Here is a 19,670-nt window from a genome sequence, read left to right as displayed (position 1 = left end):
TGACTACCATTGGATGCTTCTGCTTTGGGAGTAGAGTTAGTGGGAACCTTGGGGGATTTAAATGCCATTGTTGTGGGTCCCCACACCAAAAGGCAAAAGAGCCTGGAGAAATAGAAAACAAGGCATAGACATTTGGATCAGCGATGTCATTTTTTTTAAGTGAGTGCTTCGTGCACAGCCTGTTTGGGCCCCCCAACCAATGAATCCCTGAGACTAGGGTGTTCACAGGCACTTTCTAGGCAGGAAAGGCCTCCCAGCCTGCAGCCCACGCTCCTGTGAGCTTCACTGACTCTTTTGAACAGAGCTTTTACTTGGTTCAGTGAGCAGGGCTACTGTTTCAAAACAGGGCTGCGGGGTTGGCTAGAGGTCTCTTCACCCCTTGGCTTGCTCCCGAGTGTACCCCAAGCTGTAAGAGAGGATCTTAGCGTGATTAAACAGCCTCTGACTGACCATTTGGTGTTTGTTTGCCTGGCTGAGGGACACAAAACAAGAAGAGGGAGACATGCAGATATGGTGCAGCATATTCGAGAAGGGATTTTAGGATGGAAGATGCGGAAATGGACTGTAAGTTTCCCAGCTCAATGTGTTGTGAAAACCTGAATAAGGATCTATAAGAATTTAGCATTCTCTGGGTCAGTTTTGACAAATTAACTCTTTTAGCAGGTGGAAGCTCTTAATAGAGCAGCTTGCTAAAACAAGAAAGAACTGTCTGGTTTTGGTATTTTTAGAAAGCAGAGTGGGATTTAAAGTTATCTTTGCTGTATTATATAAAACGGTGGAAGTGTACTTGTCATGTCCTAGAGCTGTGTGATAGTGCCCACGGTTTTCCATTATTGTCCATGCCGCTGCTGCTTTCTTCTGACAAAAAAACAAACAAGAGCCCTATATATTAATACACAGCTCATAGGGTCTCCCTAAAGAACTGCAGCCCCACAGCAAACCACACACACACACACACACACAGTTTGCCATTGCCTGAACAAAAGTTTGGTATGTAATTTATTGCTACTTTCTTACTGGATCACATCAGGAGGTTTGGGAAATGGTTGCTTTTCTCTGTAGAGTACATTTGCAGAATGCTGTTGTTTTTAAAAGGGTTGTGTTTGTCTTGCTTCTCCCTATCCCCTGTTTTCTTTCTTCTTTTACTTCAGAAACATGGCCTGCATTTTCCTGTCCTCTCCTACCACAATGTATTCCTTGCCTTGGCCTGTGAGCACTGATTTCATATGGGCTCTACCGAGAAAAGGTCACGTTTGAAGAGTTATATTATCACCCTAGTTTATTCTCCAGTAGTTTCTTCAGTACATGTTCATCAAGCTTAAGTTTTGAGAATAAGGATGAATTTGTTTGCCTTTAAATATATTTTTATGAGCATCATTTATAATATTTGCTATAAAACACTTGCTGTAGGAAAAACATGAATTTTATGTAGTAACCAATCTCCAACAACCACTAGGAGATGACTTATAGTCTGAATAATTGTTATTTATATTTTGTGTTAAAAATATATAATCAGGACAGCATATTGTTGAATAACCTTGAGGTTTGATTTAAATCTGCCTTTTAGCTCTGACCTTTACTAATTTAAGACATCAGAAAAATTATCAATCACAATTACAGTAAAGTTTATATTCTGTAAGTGTGTCAGTGTTGTACAGTGGAATTTTTTTGGCTTCCATGTACATTAAAGAAAAGCAAAATGCCTCCTTTATCGTTTACTCAATTAATTAATTTCCAAATTCTCTTTGCCCTTCAGTGTATTTTATGGAGACAGCTTTCTACACAAAAAGAAAGCATATTCAAATGGGAGAGGGTATAGCACTTATCCACTGTGTTCATGGCCCTGAGTTTGACACTGAGCATTGCTGAACAAAATAAAGCAGATTTACATAGAGTTTTTGTGTCTTAGGATGAAACATGGTGATGAATAAGCAATAGGTTTCATATTATTTAGATATGGTGAACTACAGGTTACTCAGTATGGAAAGGGGATAAACCCCCAACAGGTAAATTTCAAATGGAGAGAGGTGGGGGGACTACGCCAGAGAATCCTTAATATCACAGATAAATTCTTATATGATTCTGGGTTTTGGTCCTACTGTTCCAGTTTCCATCTCTTGATGTGACATTACAGACCCTGCAGAAGCAGAAAATGTGAAAAGAAGTAGAAAACACATTGACTCTAGCCCCAGTGTGGAACCCAAACTTAGTGGTAGTGTCCTCTGCCCACACAGCCCGGCCGCTCAGCCATGGGCGTGCACACAGCTGGGAGCAGCCCTGGAAAGGGGCAGCCAGGGATGGGTGAGCACTGCAAACACACTGCTCCTTGGGTAGTCCCAGCACACACTGCTTCCTAGGTACCCGGTGAGGCCAGGGGCTTTGTCTGTTGTAGTCACTGAGTAGCTTCTGGAAGGTGATCAGACCCCTAGTCCATTTGCAAATTACTAAATTCATGCCTAGTTCCAAAAGGACAGAGATGTAGATGAGACCACACTTTGGGTTTTTTTTTGGGGGGGGAGGGAGCGGGTTACAGTGTTTCCTCTATGTAATAGCCCTGGCTGTCCTGGAACTCACTTTGTAGATCAGGCTGGCCTCAAACTCACAGAGATCCGCCTGCCTCTGCCTCCCAAGTAATGGGAAAAGGCATGCACATCACATCCAGCCTGAGACTACACGAATGATGTTTAGATTTGTGAAAAACAGCTATCAGTAACATTAAAATTGTCAAGTACCATCATTTACTGACCTTCTGCTAGGTCAAATGTAATTTAACTTACTTCTCTGAAGGAAAACACACAAAAGATCAGAGTACATTCTGGAAGGGGGGAATTAAGGACAGAAATTAATTTTTCCCTCCTAGGGAATGTGTGTTGTTTCTAAATCCTCTCGCTGTCCAGTCACAGTTGTTGGAGCCTAATCTAAAACTCCGTGTGTTCTAGAAATGAGATAGCATAAAAGGAAAAGGGGGAGATTTACATCAACAGCGAGGATAACAAGGTGGTGACACATATTGTCACATAACCTGAAGGTGTGTAACATCATCTAGGGTACAAATCACGCACGAAGCTACAGCCACTAACCCATTCGAATAGCATTGTCCTGAGTCGTTATTTAGGGGACATTCTCTCAACTGAAACTTTACTGCTGAATTGCAGGCCCTTGTATAATAACTTGACACTGTAATTTGTTTCTCATATCAGAACCTCAAGGTAACATAAAATTTTTTATTGAACTTTAAACTGACAGGTCTTTCAAACCTTCAGATTTTCAAACTCTCATGAACAACTGATATGTGATCACTTGGCATGAATACAGAGTTGTACTTATTTTTTAAAACCAAGGAGAATGGTCTTGAGATCTAAACTGCCTGATCATGTATTAGAGAGATAAGTGTGGATAAATTAATTCCATGATACAAATAATTAGGCTTGCTGGTGTCTACTTCATAACATCCAAAGGAGTTCTTAAAACAAGACTCTTAATGACAAGTTGTTTTTCTTCAGTCCTATTCTGTTTTGAAAGGTAATGCTACAACCCATTTCTGCACTGGAATCTGTTAGCTTATACAGGTATGTTTTTCATGTCTTCAAAAACAGAATAAAATAACATGACCTAAGAGCAAGTAACATGACAAATGGCCAAGACAGTAAAAGTTAATATTTAACCTTTCTGCTTAGTTGATTTGATCTAATATTAACAATGAAAGGCTCCATGTTTTTCTGTAACAACCCTTATAAAGTCAAAGATTAACATTTTTATGTAACATTTTAGGACTTCTTGAGGCTGGGGGTGTGGCACATGTTTACGATGTGAAAAGCCTTGGATGATCCCCAGAACCAACAAGAAGGCTACTTACTTTGTGTTGTTTGGTTTGGTGGTATTAAAAAAAAATTTTAAGCCAGGCAGTGTTGGCACATGTCTTTAACCCCAGCACTCTGGAGGCAGAGGCAGACTGACTGATTGATCTCTGTGAGTTTGAGACCAGTCTGGTCTACAAGAGCTAGTTCCAAGACAGCCTCCAAAGCCACAGAGAAACCCTGTCTCAAAAAAATAAAATAAAATAAAAATAAAAAAAATAAAATTCCCAACTTAAGGTGGACGCAAGATGATCAGGAGATCAGGGTCATCCTTAGCTACATAGAGAACTCAAAGCCAGCCTAGGCTACCTGAAACCTTATCTTACCCCCAAACCCAAACACTCTAGGGTGAACAAGGGACACACGATTACTTGGCATGAATAGGAACAGTGGTACTTTTTTCATACCAAAGAGACTTTGCCCCTGAAATCTGAGATGCCTCATTATTAGACAGGTATATGTGGATAAATAAATTCCATGAATTTATAACTTAGCTTGTTGATGTCTTCAAAGCATCCACAGGCATTCTTAAAGACAATAAATGTGATGTCAGTATGGTCAATATAAAAAACAAAGCAGATATAGCATTCAAAATGTTAAGTACATTTAAATGAGATTAAGTTACTAGCAACTAAGAATTGGTATTTAAAGCTTGCATTTTTCCGAGACAGCTCTTTCTTACCAAATGTGGAGCCTGGAGTCTTAAATATTCTTTAGTAGATTTGTAAAGCTATATTAAGTATATTCAAAGGTATATAATGGGTGTTAGTGGCCCAAAGGGGCCCATGTTCTGAAGTAGTTCTCAATCATGTAAAAGTGTACAGTGTTTTAGACTTACATACATACTTTCCCTTTGCCTTCTGTAACCTACAACACCAGAACTGATTGAAGTCCCCTAGAGAAACTAAGCATTCCAGTCACCATGGGTGTGAAATGGAATAATGTGTTCATTATATTAATTGCACTTCCGGCTTACAGCAGTTGATCCTTCTTAAATTTCAATTCCAAAACAGATCGTGGGTGTGGTATTTGTTGTGAGATCTACTCAGAAATTTCACAGCCAACAGCAATAGATGAGCTAAATTCTCCCTTGACCATGGGTGAAGCCGGGCTCTGTAAGTTACAACCAAGTAGGTTGTGGGATTGTGTCTTTCTGAGGGTAAGGACAGCATAGAAGATCCTTCTAATTTACACGAAAGGCACTGGCTTTCCAAATGACACACAGCAGAGGGGTGGGGCCCACCTGTACTCCCAGTACTGGGCTGTGCAGTTGAAGCAGAGGGATCGAGAGTTTGAGGCCAGGCCGTGCTTTGTAGCAAGACGCCTTTAATCCCAGCACTCGGGAGGCAGAGGCAGGCGGATCTCTGTGAGTTCAAGGCCAGCCTGGTCTACAAAGTGAGTTCCAGGACAGCCTCCAAAGCTACAGAGAAACCCTGTCTCGAAAAACCAAAAAACAAAAAACAAAACAAAAAAAAAAATCAAAGCAAAGCTACCAGCATTAAGAGGAGCAGAAATCACAGTGGAGTGGACTTGTTTCCTTTTGCCTTTATGGACTGACTGAGTTTCAGGTATGAAATTCAGGAGATAAATCCATTTCAAAGGCAAAGGTGCACTTAGTTTTCATCTGACTTTTTAAAACAACACTGCTTCTCAGATTTATTTTAGGTTATCAAAATATGCCTTAGCAGTATACAACCCTTGACAGAAACACAAAAGAAACAGCCCTGTCACCACAATGCAGTCTTAAGAGCCTTCGTGTATCCTCTCTCAGCATCCGTGTGCAGAGATGTAATTTAATTACAAGCCACAAGACTGCATCTAAGTGCTTTAATTCCGCTGGTTATATAATAATCCATGGAGGGCTATCTCCCCATTGACTATGGTTGCTTCTGATTTTTTTTTTCTCAGTGTATTGTTCTCATAGACCAACTTTAGATATAAACACATCTATGTTTTTGGTTATTTCTTTAAGGTGAAGGATTGCAGAGTCTTTAATTTTGACCTTTTTAACGTGTGCACAGATATTGCTAAATTCCTTTTTGCTAATGTACTGTAATTTTGATTGTTTACCATTTATTTTTTGTGGTGGTGAGGATAGAACTCATGGCATGGTGGGTTTACCACCAGTGATCTACTTCTCCAGCCTGTGTTTTGTTCACATTTGTTTTTAACCTATGGCAAGAATATTTAAGGTAAGACCAGCTCGCTGGTGTTCTGCCATATAATACAGTATCTCTGTGCAGTGTTGTACATCAACAGATCCCTGGAGCTGAAACTTTAAACCTGATGAATAACAGCTCTTCCTCCCTTCCTCTCCCCAGTCCTTGGCAGCTGACTCTCTGCTTCTATGAGTTTGCTGTGTACATCCAACTGCAGATGGTCCTGTGACTTGAACATTTCTCATAGGAGAATCCCATCCGAGCTTATCTGTGCTGAGGCTTCCTTCTAACAGTATGGCTGTTTTTAGGACTTTTGTATGTATATACGTACCATCTTTTCTCTGTCCACTCAGCACTAAATGGAGATTTAAGTTGTGCCAATGCCCTGGCCCTGGTCCTGTGTGGGGAGAGTGTGAGCAGAGGTGTTATCTGAGGTCCTGATTCCATTCTTCTAGACCATAATTCTGGTTCCAGTTCTTGTGCTTGCTTGGGTTTTTGTTTCTTAATTTTTTGAGGCCCCTGCATACCACTTTCTACAGCAGCCACACCCACTAAATAGTATACAAGGGTTCTAGTTTTCTCCATCCTTATAAACATCGTGGTTTTTCTTTATAATAAAGCATCCTGAGAATGAGAAGATATCCTACCATGATTTTAATTCATTTTCCTGATGGTTGGGAGGGACTCATCACTTCATATATACTTGACCCTCTGTATTTGTAGGGTTCTACATCTGAGGATCCAACCCTCATTACCTCTGCACTGGACATACATAGAATGTCTCTTTTTTGTTGGTTTTTTTTTTTTTTTTTTTTTTGGTCATTAACTCCACATGGGAAGCAGGCCTCCAATATTCAAACCCTTGGAATATAAGACACCTCTAAGTTGTAGTGTTATTCTCCAAATCTCTCCCACAGACCAGGTGTTTGTTTGGTTGTTGGTTTTGCTTTTGTTGTTGTTGTTGTTTTACATTTGTTTGTGTGTGTGTTTGAAACAAAAGTTACACTGTAGGCCAGCCTGGACCACAACTCACAGTGATATTCCTGCCTCAGCCTCACAAGTGTGGGGTAACAGGCCTGAGCCACCATGCCCACCTTGTACCAAATCTAATACGTCAAATACTTTGAAGTGGTTCTTTGAGTGAGTAGTAACTAAGGAAAGATCTTCTAAATTTTGATAGATCATGTGAGTAAGGTTGAGTTTCATGTCTATCAGCAGTTGATGGGGATGGATGGGCTTCACTGGCCAAATGAAGGGTGGATTCCGATGGGTGCAAAAATGGCTAACCATTTGTAGTTCAGAATTGGTAGACCAAAGGGGACGTGTTGCTGTAGCCTCTGGCAGTTTGGGAAGAGCCTCAGGGCTCTGTGTGCCTGGTAGGCAAAGAGCTCCGCAGAAGCTGCTGCTTACCTATGCAGGTAAAATATTGAAAAGCAACAGTTTTGCCGATCGTTTCCAAAGTTCTAAACTAACAGTGAAGAAGACAGACATCTGGATACACACAGATAGCAACTGCAAAGTCTCGCACATCAAAAAGAAGATCCAGTTCCTCTCGGTGAATACAAATTCTGTATATGAGCTGCTTGGTGCCATCGCGTAGGCCTGTAGCCCTAGCACTTTAGCAGCTGAGGCAGGAGGATCAAGTTTGAAGCCAGCTGAACTGTATAACGAGTACCAGGACAGCCTCAGTTACATGGCAAGATGCTGCCCCAAAAAACAAAACAAAATAATTAGCCTGTTCTGTATTTATTGGTGTAGGAACTGGTAATAAACAGATGAACTGCTCACTTGGAAATTATTTCTTCAGTGTTACTCAGATGGTATTTAACAAACTCCATCAAATGTTTCATGCACCCAATACCTCCAAACCAACATAAAGAAGAGCAAACTAACTCACCAAAATATGCTGGGATTAATGATGCCCAATTTTATGTAATTCATCATAATTACACATTGTTCTCCTGTCTGTAGCTAACAGGAGGGGGTCTTTTCATTGCAGCATGTACTTTAATGGTGAGGAAAATCCCTTCACAGACTAGGGAAAGTAGTTAGGTTCACTAAACACTGGCTGTTGTCTTCAGAAGGTATATTATGACAGTGCAAACCCAGGAATCTAAAGACTGTCACCTTCAACTAATTACCTCTAGGATAGAATCCCAAGCAGAGCTTTTGAAGATGCAGAAACAGTTTGGATTTATTATAAATTAATGACATAGGATGTTCATTAATTATTAACTTTGTTGAAATATGCTGAATGTTTTACATGGGTTTTACTGCCAATAGCTGTCATCAGAATGGTTTGAAATTACACCCTTGAGAAAAACAGAAAGGTTTTTACCTCCGTGCATTTTGAGCTGTTTGTTAGTTTTGCAACATAGGAAAGGAAAATAAACTTTCCTTCTCCCTTTCTGAGTCCATTATAACAAAGGGCAGATTAAAAAGAAGACAAGCCATTGCTAACACATGCAGAGCATGTGTGTGTACATGGATGATCCATGGGGAAACTGTGTCACTCTCTAAACCCAGTGTGAGTACTACCTGCTGAAGGGCGGTGTGGGGAGGCAGAAGCTGGCTACTCAGGAAGTGTGTGACAGTGGGAGCCAGGCCCCCTGGATGCAGGCGTTTCTGGCTCAGAGAAGGGTCACTTGAGCAGGGAGCTTCCCTTTGGATGCTTGTCTTTTGTTGAAAGGAAACTTCCCTGTTTCTAGAGCTTTTCCAGGTCTACTGTTAACCAAAATTACCAGTGCAGTGTAATCAGTATGCCAAAAAAAGCAAACCTGAGGTTTCATATTCTCTCTTACAATGTTTTGGCTTGGTGAAAATCTAGTCACTGTTTTGAAACAGTATGGTGTGTATCAGAAAGTGGCATGGCTCACAATAGCACCGTATATTCAAGTTCTCTGTCGCCTTCTTCCTCCATAGAGCTGTGTTCTTCCTGTTCCAAGTCCGTGCCAAAGTGGGAATTCCCTTCGTTAGTATGCACTGAGGCCAGCACCTGCGTCCTATAGCCGTGGGCGCCACGAGGGCAGTCCACTGCCTGCTTCTGCCACCTTCGTGTCCCTGTGCCTTGCACGTTGTGAACAGGAAGTCTGTGTGTGGACAGATAAGGGACAGACTCTTCTAGTCACCCTTCAATGCATGGAGCATTTTTCAAAGAGAATAAAACATTTTTTTTTCTTGGCCACTAGTAAAAGGATTGCTTATTATTTCCTTCTTTACCTTGGGTCATGGATCTGTCAAGTGTTGCTATGATACCATTTTGTAGAGTGGGAGCCCTTCATCAGATTTCATAATCCCTAAGTAATTATAGCTTCTCAAGAATCAAGAGTCACGGTGGAGGCATTTATGTAATCATGTTGTTGAAAGGGCCTCATTCCAAGCTAGGTTTGTATGCAGTGTTTTTCCTGAGGCCACCAAGCATTGTTATCTAATTCCCAGTACCACTTTATCCTTCATAGACCAAAATAGCCGCTTATGACTTCCCAAGCTTGCTTGCCTTTTTGGATTTAACTACTGAGCCATCTTCCTGGCCCAAGATTTTAACTGTGGTAAAATATCCATTAATATATAATTTACCAGCCAGGCATTGGTGGTGCACGCCTTTAATCCCAGCAAGCAGGAGGCAGAAGCAGGCGGATCTCTGTGAGTTCAAGGCCAGCCAGATCTACAGAGCGAGTTCCAGGACAGCCTCCAAAACAATACAGAGAGTCTTCGTGCTCTTTATCTTACAAAACGTGCTCTATGCCTACTAAACAGTATTCCAGCAATCACAGGGTAACTGTGAAGCCGAGAAACCCTGAAATCATGAGCCAGCAAGCAAGAGAAAGGGGACCTGGCCCTCCCACTACTCCTCAGGACCTGAAGGTGCTGCCCCGAGTGCTTTCTAAGACAAAGAACACGAAGATGTAACTCCCGATCTGTTGTGGGGGAGGGGGGTGAGAAGACTCAGCACCAACCACGTGGCATGGGAGTCAGTGAGCAGCGGAGAAGCTAGGCTGCCTTTATACCTCCCAAGGTCCCATTGGCTCAGGCGCTGACTCCTCTGTATGTCCTTTCCTCATTGGTGTCTCTGGGTCAGGTGTCTCTTCTTCAGCAGTCCCTGGGTAGAGGCAGGCTTGGAGCTTGGCTCAGGGAGGAAGTGCCTGCTGCGCATGCCCATGCGGGTTGACCTGGGCACCGGGGACAGGGCAGCTGCGGCTTGGATAGGCAGGCGGTAGTTTCTCCTACACAGTTCCACAGATCTAATGTCCTCTTCTCAACTCCACAGGCACCAGGTGTGCACATGGTACATGTAGAGACAGGCAGGCAGAACACTCAAAGTGCACACAAAATAAAATTTAAAAATCTTAAAATTCTTTTTAAATTGAAAAACTAAAGCTTCATTACCTTTTTACAGATTTAGAAATTGAAATCCAACATTACTTATTTTAAAATAGTTTTACTTCAAAGGGCATAATTTTAGAAAACTACACAATTAATGTGTGGATGATTTGAATGCATTTGTATCAAGACCTTGAAGTTGCAGATTTAGGCCATTTTTCGTATCATACTTAATGTCTGGGAATGGGGTGGGTTTGCCTCCACGTTTTATAAGAACCCTGGGCTGGTGATATGTTTAGAGAGGCAGGAGTATAACATACTCAGTTGTCCACAGTGAGACCCGCAGAGGGCCTGCTGCTGCGGGAGCATTACCTCCTCCCTCCAGAGGTTTTTACAGCCTGAAGCATGACCGTGGAACACTGAAAGTACCAATCGGGACTGCAACGTGAGGGGAAGCTTCTAGGAAAGAAGCGGAAACTGGTTTTGCCTCAAAGCTGTCCGTGTGCACACTCCTTTAGACGAGGGTTAGTCCAGGCCTGGTGATCGTGAATGAAAACGATCACTTCTTAAAGTAAGAACCACTTCTCAAGTATGGGCGGCAAGCGTGTGTGGCCTGTGCGTCTACAGGCGGCAGACGATTCCGTTCCATTGTGTAATGGCTTTCCGATAGCTCAACAGGAGTGCTTGAGTTGCTGGCTGCTGTGAAGTCATGGCAGTTACTACACATGCCCCTAGACTTTGCCCTTTAATGGGTTAATAAAAGGCAAATATAGTTCTAGAGTGTGAGCATTCTGATACCTTGATAACCTGTAAGTATAATTTAAGTCTGCTTTTGTTGGCTTTGTAATTCTGTCTTGACTCATGCATTTTTAAATGTCCTGAGAAGGTATCCAGAGTGGCTTTTCCAGATCACCAAAGGAGTTGGAAGCACTGAAGTGTGAAGCCCTTTTGGGGAAAGTCTGTGAGTGGCCGTGAGACTATGTGCACCCACTTTGTAGGCTGCTGGTTTAGGGAACGTGAAAGCCACTAGCTGCTCCTAATCCAGGAAGGTCAGACTTGTCCTTTTTGATTAGCAATGAAAAATGTGAAATTAAACTAAATCTGCAATCCTGTGGTGCTAAAATGCATCAGAATGCTCTGGGGCACCTTTTAAAGCCCAGGCCTCGCTCCTGGGGATTGTAGCTCAGCAGGTCTGGGTGGGACCCTCCAAGCCTCTCTGTGTTGAGGGCCCTGTGGTGATTCTCTAGGTATTCTCTTAAGAGAACCCAGCACTTTAAACAGAGGCCTCTTGATGGCTTAATCTGTAAGAACTATTTTAAGTATTGCATGAAAGAAAAACTAAAGGTTTGTATTTGGTTCAGCACACCCTGGCAAGAAACTGGGCAGATTCTCTTCATAGTGTAGAACTTTTAGCAGTAGAAGAGCCATTTGCTGTGGTTAGAAAGTAGCAGTTCTTGGGGACCATAAAAGTTTCTGACATCCTGGTGCACAGGTCTTCAGCCTAAGGTACTAATGGCTCTCCTGAGATTTTCAGAGATACGCATGATCCAAAAACATGGGTTGCTGCTTCCGTTGGAACAGCGCAACCTATCAGTAAACAGCCTCTAAAATGAGACAAGCTGTAAACGTTAAGGAAGTGATTGTGGAAACTGCATTCATCTTAGCATTGCCCTAGTTTACTCTCATCAGTGCTGTCTGCTTCATATCCTGAATCAAGGTACCATGCACGGGTAGATTAGATGTTTTCTAGTCCATAGCCCATTGTTACAAGACAACCCATGTAATGCACTTAAATGAGGGAAAGTTTCTTTCGGCTCACAGTTTCAGAGGCTTCGGTCTTTGCCACCATTGCTTTTGGTCTTGGGGCAAGATGCGTTGCAGAAAAGGAAACTGCTTACCCCAAAGCAAGAGGGGAGGGGCACATGACAGGAAGGGGCAGCATCTATAGTTTCCTCTCCCAGGATATACCACGAGTGAACTGTATTTAGTGAGGTGAGGTCCACTCACTAAAGGTTCTGCCATCCCCCTATAGTTCCGTGGGCTGGTGACATAAGAAAGGCTTGATGGCTTCAGGAAATACAACCCTAAGATGTGGAGTCCCTGTATACTGATGAGTTGGACAGAGGTAGATACTTGGGGAGTAACAAGCAGAGGGGAGCTCTCCTTATCTGCCTGAGAGTATATCTTTCAAAATGAGCTCTGTAGGGTGACCAAGGAGAGAAGACTAACCCTGGGTTACCCTAGGAGGAAGCCGGAGGCTGGTGCCACACCATAGATGTTTTGTTTTGTTTTGTTTTCTTCAAGACAGGGTTTCTCTGTGTAGCCCTGGCTGTCCTGTAACTCACTCTGCAGACCAGGCTGGCCTCAAACAGAGATCCGCCTGCCTCTGCCTCCCAAGTGCTGGGATCAAAGGCGTGCGCCACCACACTTGCCAGCAACAGCTGTTCCTTTGAGGGTCTAGTCATCTTTCCCCCAAATCACTTATCATCCCCTAAGTTACCCACATCCCCCTTCCCTTCTGCTCTGTGAAGCCGGTATATAAACCTCTAGTCCCACAGTCTGTGTGCTTGTCTTAATGAAATTAAAAAGCTTTTCATGCCAATGGTTGCCGTCATAATGAGCTTCTCCTTCACGTGACAGAATTGCGTTCATGGGTCTCTGCCCTGACTCATCGTGGAGACGCCTCTCTGCTCTTGACTGGTGCTTTACTTGAGAGCCTGAAGGGATTTTCTCACATCCTGAAATTGAAAAGCTGCAGATATATAACATATAAAATGCCTACTTCCCTTCTTGAAGCAAGTAAAAATTCAATATTTTAACAAAAGAAAGCAGAAAGGTGTAATAATCCTTCGTTTATAAAGGAATGTGACAGGTTTTTTTCACCAGGCTAATTGAAAACTGTGAATATATCCCACCACCCTCCCCACCCCTAGTGCGACACAGGACAAACTCCTTCCTTCTCTTGTTTACGGTGCCCTCCCCCCTGGGCACAGTGTTTGCCCATGCTTTAAAATCAGCGTGGGTGTCCTGTACTCCAGAAACTCCCCATTATCTGTCTTCGTCTCCAACAAAAACCTTGTTCCTCTTCCTCCTAGTGCTTAGCATACTCTGTTTTCATTACCCATATGTGCCTCCTCTGGGAGACTTTAGCCTCGGTGCCGTTATCCTTGCAGTTTACCTGGATGGGTGCCTGCTCATTATACATCTTGCTGTGTACATACGTGAGCCCTGTCCGGCTCTCACCTCCCATCTGTCGTACTTGTCTGTGTGCTACATAGGCAGGACAGCTGGCTAGGCAGCATGGAACATGTGCTCTGGCCTTCAAGCTCCTATGCTGAGCTGAGCTGCCCAGCCTGGCCAGCAGGCCAGCCTAACAAAGTGGTTACTAACTCAGTGGTGGTAGTTGAGCCATACTGCCCTTCAGAACTCCTGCTGAGCTGGTCATACCCCACTTATGTCAGAGTCAGTCCCTGGCTCCCAAGCTTACAGTCTTGTTACTGCCTTCCAAGACTGCATTTGACCAGGTCTGTGCTATTAAAATGTGGAGAGAGGGGCAAGGGTCCACTTAAGTCTATTTGGTCATTAACGTAATAGTGTCTTAATTCTTTTTTTTTTCCCCTCCTTCCTTCCCTCTCTCCCTTTCTTTGTCTCCTTGTTCTTGGTAACAGGAGGAAACAGGGTCTCATACATTATACCCCAAGATGGCTTAAAACTCACTATGTAGCCCAAGCTGCCCTTGAATTTACAATGAACCTTCTGCCTCAGCCTTCATGAGAACCAAGTGAGTTTAGTGGGGAAGAAAGAGGGGCGGGGCGGGGCAGGGAGGTGTTGAAGTAATGACTAGAGAGAGCAGTGAGGCTTGCTGAGTGGGCTTACACAGTTTGTGCGTCTTGTATACCTTTTAGGTATTGGCCTATGGACAGTACAGTTGGACACGAAGTCAGCATGACTCATTGTGACTGCATACAAGTTAGCACAGTCAAGTCTGCACAGCTCCCTCGTCAGTCTTGAACAGCTGTGCTCCGTAGCCGGGACTTTGGTAGAGAACATGGCGGAAACATGTGCTTCCTGTCTACTCTCGCTGGCTGTGATGACCTTCTCTTTCCACCTTCTGTCCTTCAGTTAAGCAAGGGGTGGAGTGGACAGGGGTGAGAGAGAACAAGTAGGTTTTTCTGTGATCCTGACAACGCTCTAGCTTCTGTCATGATCCACAGAAATCTAGACTTCTCTAATTCTCAGTAAAATGTGATTTTGTTATGAATCCATCAGCGAGTGAAGTCAATACTGTGAGTGAATGCTTGCCTGTGAATGAATGTGTGCTTGCCTGTGAGTAAATGAGGTCTTGCAAGGCAATGTAGGAAATTGTCAGCAGGACAGAGCATCAAAACTCAAACCCTACTGTTTCTCTGACCAAAACCAGCCGCATGCACAACCTCATAATTATAAGCCCAGCACTTACTTAGCAGTCCAGCTTTGCTCTGAGGCCCTGTCTCTAAAAACCTGAAGACAAAACCCAGGCAGTGTGTCTTTTCTCGAGCTCTTGGCCTGCCTAAGCCTGTTGTCTTCCAGGAGGTCTCAAAAGTAGACATGATGATACCCAGTCTGGTAAGATGTATCTGTAATCCCAGAACTTGGGAGGCAGAGGCAGAAGGATTGGGAGTTCGGGAGTTATCCTCAGTTACATAGTGAGGCCAGCCTGGCCTATATGAGAGCCATTGTCAAAGAAAAAGCATGATGAATGTAATACATGCCAGTTTTGAAGTCAGTCCAAGGTAGATTTTATGCCCTGTGCAGATTATTCTCAGTTCTTGTTTTCATGTTACAGGCAGGTGTCAGTTTCCTCCATTGCAAGGTGTGTATAGGAGCCTGAGTGGGCCCAGGAACTTACTCACGGCAGTGCTCTTGACTGGGGCTTTAGATAGAAAGCAAGAATACCTAGGTCACAGAACACACATTTGAGTGGAAAAGGGACCAGGAGGCAATTATGCACCAAAACTGAATATAACCAAATGCCGCTTCTGTTATTTCTGCCTTAGCAAGCATTGCAAATTCCAGGACAGTCTGGACTACATAGTAAGACTCTACAGCAGCAGGGATGGACAATGGACATGAAGTTATTAGGTGGGTAAGGATGTATAGATCTGGGAAAAGTTGGAGAGGGTGAACATGAATCAAAAACATTGAATGATATCCTCAAAGAATTAATAGAAACATTATTTTAAAGTGTCAAGTAGTATTGAGAAGATGGCAGTGTTGTCAAAGTCAAAGAAAACAAAGTGATGGTGTTAAGAATAGCTTGAAACAATTTCATGAGAGCAAATTGAGCTGAACTATGAAAAATGAATGAGGTTGGTTCTGTATGCTACTGTAATAGTGAATACAAATCATTGTATTTATGAAAGACAGTGAGCCTGTGCCGAGTGAACCATACTGGGACGTGTGGACATGTGATGCTGATTATGTCCCTATGGCCTACCATCTGTGGCAAATGTGGCACTCTGGTGTGGGGATGTGGACACTGGGTAAGGCCGGGGCCGGGGGCACTTTCTGGCCAGTTGTGTGGTGAACCCAACGCTCCTGTAAAAAAAGAAACAAAAGAAGATTTAACGTGGGTAACTGGGGAGATGTTGAGGCTGAGGGTCCAATGAGGGCATAAAGAACAAAATGGCAGATGTGGGCATGGTTGCAGTGTGGGGAGAGTGGGCTGACCTTATAATTTTACAACTTACGTTCAAGGCTTAGTGGTCACTGACATGAATTGGGACAAAATTCGTCCTTCAGTACCTACCACTCATCCTAGGTAAAGTTTATATAAGATTTATGTAGGAATTTTGAAAATATTTTACTGATTTATTACAGAAGAATAACAATTATCGATATTGAGCAACAAATTTCACTGATTAAACTCTTTCAGCTAATACTCAGGACTTAAATTATTTTACACGTTTTTTTTCCAAACTAAGATTTTAAACTGAGTGCCCTATTTATTGAGGGCTGTTTCCAGAAGTTGTACATCTTTTACTTTGAATATACTTTCACATTTAAGTTTTGTAACTGGCACAGTAAGTCTATAAAATACTGGCATTATTTATGTTCATTTTCCTTGGAGTAAATCATCACCCTGGTATGTAGTAAAAACAACCTTTTTTCACTTTGCTTTAACTAAGCAAAGTCTAATGAAGTTGAATTCTAATTATTTCTCTTTTCCAAGTTATTTAAATAGTGCCTTCTAATTACAGATTGAGCTTAATTGATTTCACCTAACTTTATAACTGTACCCAGCTGTTGGCATTTAGCTGGGTGATTGTTACAGTCACTGATTTACTGTTTCTCATGATAACTGGAAACCTGGTGAGACTCTCCTCCTTGTGTGTGCCCTGCCCTGTACTTTGCAGAGTCGCACACAGGATTCATGAGGGACAGGGATAATGTGTGTAGCAGCTAAGTCATCAGGGAACACAGAAAGGCTGGCCGTTTAACCTGGCCCGTGCGACAATAGGTAGAAAGTACGTGTTTTCTAGTTAGAGGATCGATCGTCTGAAGGAAAGTTTTGCATCTGTTTACTTGTTTGTTTTGAGATAGAAGTATTTTTCCTGGAGCTGGGAAGGGCTGAGTAGTTAACATTTGTCTTGTAGAGAACCAGCTAATGTCTCTCCAGGGAGTCCAGGCCTCTCTCCTAGACCCCTCAGGCGCCCGCACTCATGTGGTCACTGATGCAAACATATCTACCCAGTTCTTTCATTAATCTTTTTCAAAAACCTTTTCCTGCCTAGTGTGGTGGTGCACACCTATAATCCCAGCATGTGGGAGGTGAAGGCAGGAAGATTAGAAATTCAAGGTCATCAGGGCCAGCCTGGGCTACATGAGACTCAAACAAGCAAACAATCCCCCTCCCAAAAAATTTTAAAGTATGTGAAGTTTTGGTGTCTGTAATGGGAACCAAGGAAGCATTTTCAATAGTGAACAAAACAGCTTAATAGGATTTCTCATTGCCGCAAAATCGTTGACCATATATGTTCTAAGATATGTTTTCCCTCATGTCCAGCTAAGGTGGCTGTTTCTTAGGCTGTTTTAGAACCAATTATCAAAACAAATTTGGTAAATTACTTCAGGAGATGACGGGACTTGCACGTCCCTGAGGTTGAAAGGCTTGCCTCTGTTCTCACTCATGCCGTTAGCTGGAGCTGTGATAGTCATGTGATTTCCCACACAATACAGGCAATATTCTCCGGTGTTTGGACAGTGACACTGCAGTTCCTCCCACTTCTTGCTTGATCACTTAGTTTTAAGTCTTGTCTGATAAAATTATAAACTTTTCCTTAGCATTGACTAATACCAGTAGAAAATTCCACATCTGGGTTCATGTGATAGGTTTCAGTCGAATGCATGGATATGAAAAATACATTAAATTACTTTCAGGATAGATGCACATGAGCTATAATTAATTTCATATTGAGACCTGGATCTTATCTCCCAGATATGTAATTTTGTATATACAAATGTTCTGAAATTTAAAAAAATATTCCCAAATCTGGAACATTCTGTTGCTTGCTCCTTAGGAACACTGTCACCAAGTTTGTGTAGGTTTTCTTTTTCTCAGAGCTCCAAGGGCTACGCAACCTATGGTACTATTTCTGATACACAGCCTGTGTGTCCTGTTTTAGTAGGGTGCTGTCAGAATAATTTAAAGGAGGAGGAGACATGAGGCTGGGTGGGATAGTTAAGTGACTACTATCTGGTGCTCTCTCCTGTGAGCTTTGATTGTTGCTACACAAGCTCATAATGGTTATGGTTCAAACTTTAAATGAAAGGAAAGTCCTCTGCCATGTGAATACTCAAGCTAGTAGATGCTGTGAAATGGCTTTAGTCCTTCCTCTAATGCAAATTTCACAACTAAAGTTGAATAAATATTTAATATCTATGACTGAAATGTTATAATAATCCTGGCAGGTATATTGAATGTTAAAGTATGAGGAATGAGTATATGTAAATGTATGAAATGCATTTATGTGAGGGTAGCAGTGTCTGGCCTGTTGCATTAGGTTTTTCCTGTAGATAGATTGAAACATTTAGATTAAACGTGAAACTGTTAATATTCGACTATGATAGAAAGTGATGTCCTATGTTCTCCAAGCCATATGTCCACAAAGGCCAATTAATGTTGGACAGAAAGAGGGACTGAAGTTCTAAGCTTTGGCTGCCTTACAGCCCGTATTCTCTATTTTATTAGAACTCATAGCTGAATCCATACATGATGTTGTATGTATGCCTGTACTCCCAGGATGAGGGAGACTAAAGTAACAGGATCATGAGTTCAAAGCTAGCCTGAGACCATGTTTCAACCAAGGGTTTAGATTTATCTCAGGAGTTCTTATCTAAAAAACACAAGGCCCTAGGTTCATTCTCCAGGTCACATATATATATATATATATAATATATATATATATAGTGCTGTAGAATATGAATTCTGACCAAAAAAGTAGCTAGCTCATTCATGATACCAGTTATGTCGAGCTATCAAAAGAAGGCACCTCCATCACATCTTATGCTCAAAGGTCCAAAGGAAGCAGTGGAAACCCCCAGGACCTCTGAATAGAGAGAGGCCATCACAGGAAGCAGAGGAAGTCACAGTGGGTGTGGACAGTAGAGGCTCATTCACTGCTCGTCAGGAGCTGCACGGTTTTTAGTCGACATGGCCTCCAGTGCCTACTGCCTCCGTATTTTGGCTTTGAGTGCATCAGGGAGACTGTCCCAAGGCAGTCCACAGGCATCTTGGCCCTACTCCAGCATGCTCATTTAGACACTAATGGAATAAAGCTTTTAAGGGAGCAGGGAGATCTTCGTGGTTTCTTAAGGCTAGCAAAATCTTATTGAGTTCCATGGTATATGGCTTAGTTTTCCAATCTGAACATGAGGAAAAGATTCAAGTGAACAATATTGGAAAACCACCTGAGTCATGTAAAATGTTTTCCTACCGATAAATTTAAAGATGGTATGTGTAGCCCTATCTAATAGTTTCCTCTTTTTTTTTTAATTTTGGAAAGCTGAAGATAAATTTCTCTTTTCACTGTTTTTTGTAGTTTGTTGAGGTTTTTTTTTTTTTTGCTTTGTTTTTGTTTTTGTTTTTTATTGGGCAGGGGGATGCTGAGAACCAAACCCAGGGCCTCACATATGGGTTTGTGTGAGGTAGGGTAAAGCTCCCCAACCCCTTATACAGTGACATTCCCTGTACTATTAAAATAAATGTGGATAATTTATTTGCATAGCATGATGATTGAGGTTTTAAGGCTTGTTTTACACTTGATATTAAAAGGTTTTTAAGTCTTAGAAAAAG

At 42.3% G+C, this 19,670-nt stretch overlaps 1 protein-coding gene across 5 annotated transcripts in view; it reads left to right on the top strand.

Moving 5' to 3' along the window:
• Positions 1-19,670, top strand: part of Map7 (microtubule associated protein 7) — a 125,445-nt gene that overhangs the window by 53,721 nt on the left and 52,054 nt on the right. The window contains exon 1 of one of the 5 annotated variants that reach the window (XM_040758309.1): positions 418-564. The exons of the other annotated variants lie outside the window; for them this stretch is intronic. Coding sequence (XP_040614243.1) covers positions 543-564 — 22 coding nt within the window. The 5' untranslated portion in view covers positions 418-542. Of the gene's footprint in view, positions 1-417; positions 565-19,670 lie in introns of those variants that run through there. 5 annotated transcript variants of the gene reach the window in all.

The sequence above is a fragment of the Mesocricetus auratus genome, unplaced genomic scaffold (genome assembly GCF_017639785.1).
Source record: "Mesocricetus auratus isolate SY011 unplaced genomic scaffold, BCM_Maur_2.0 Super-Scaffold_100018, whole genome shotgun sequence".
NCBI classification, from domain to species: Eukaryota; Metazoa; Chordata; class Mammalia; order Rodentia; family Cricetidae; genus Mesocricetus; species Mesocricetus auratus.
Note: the sequence above shows the minus strand (reverse complement) of the source record. Positions and strands in the feature narration are given on the sequence as shown.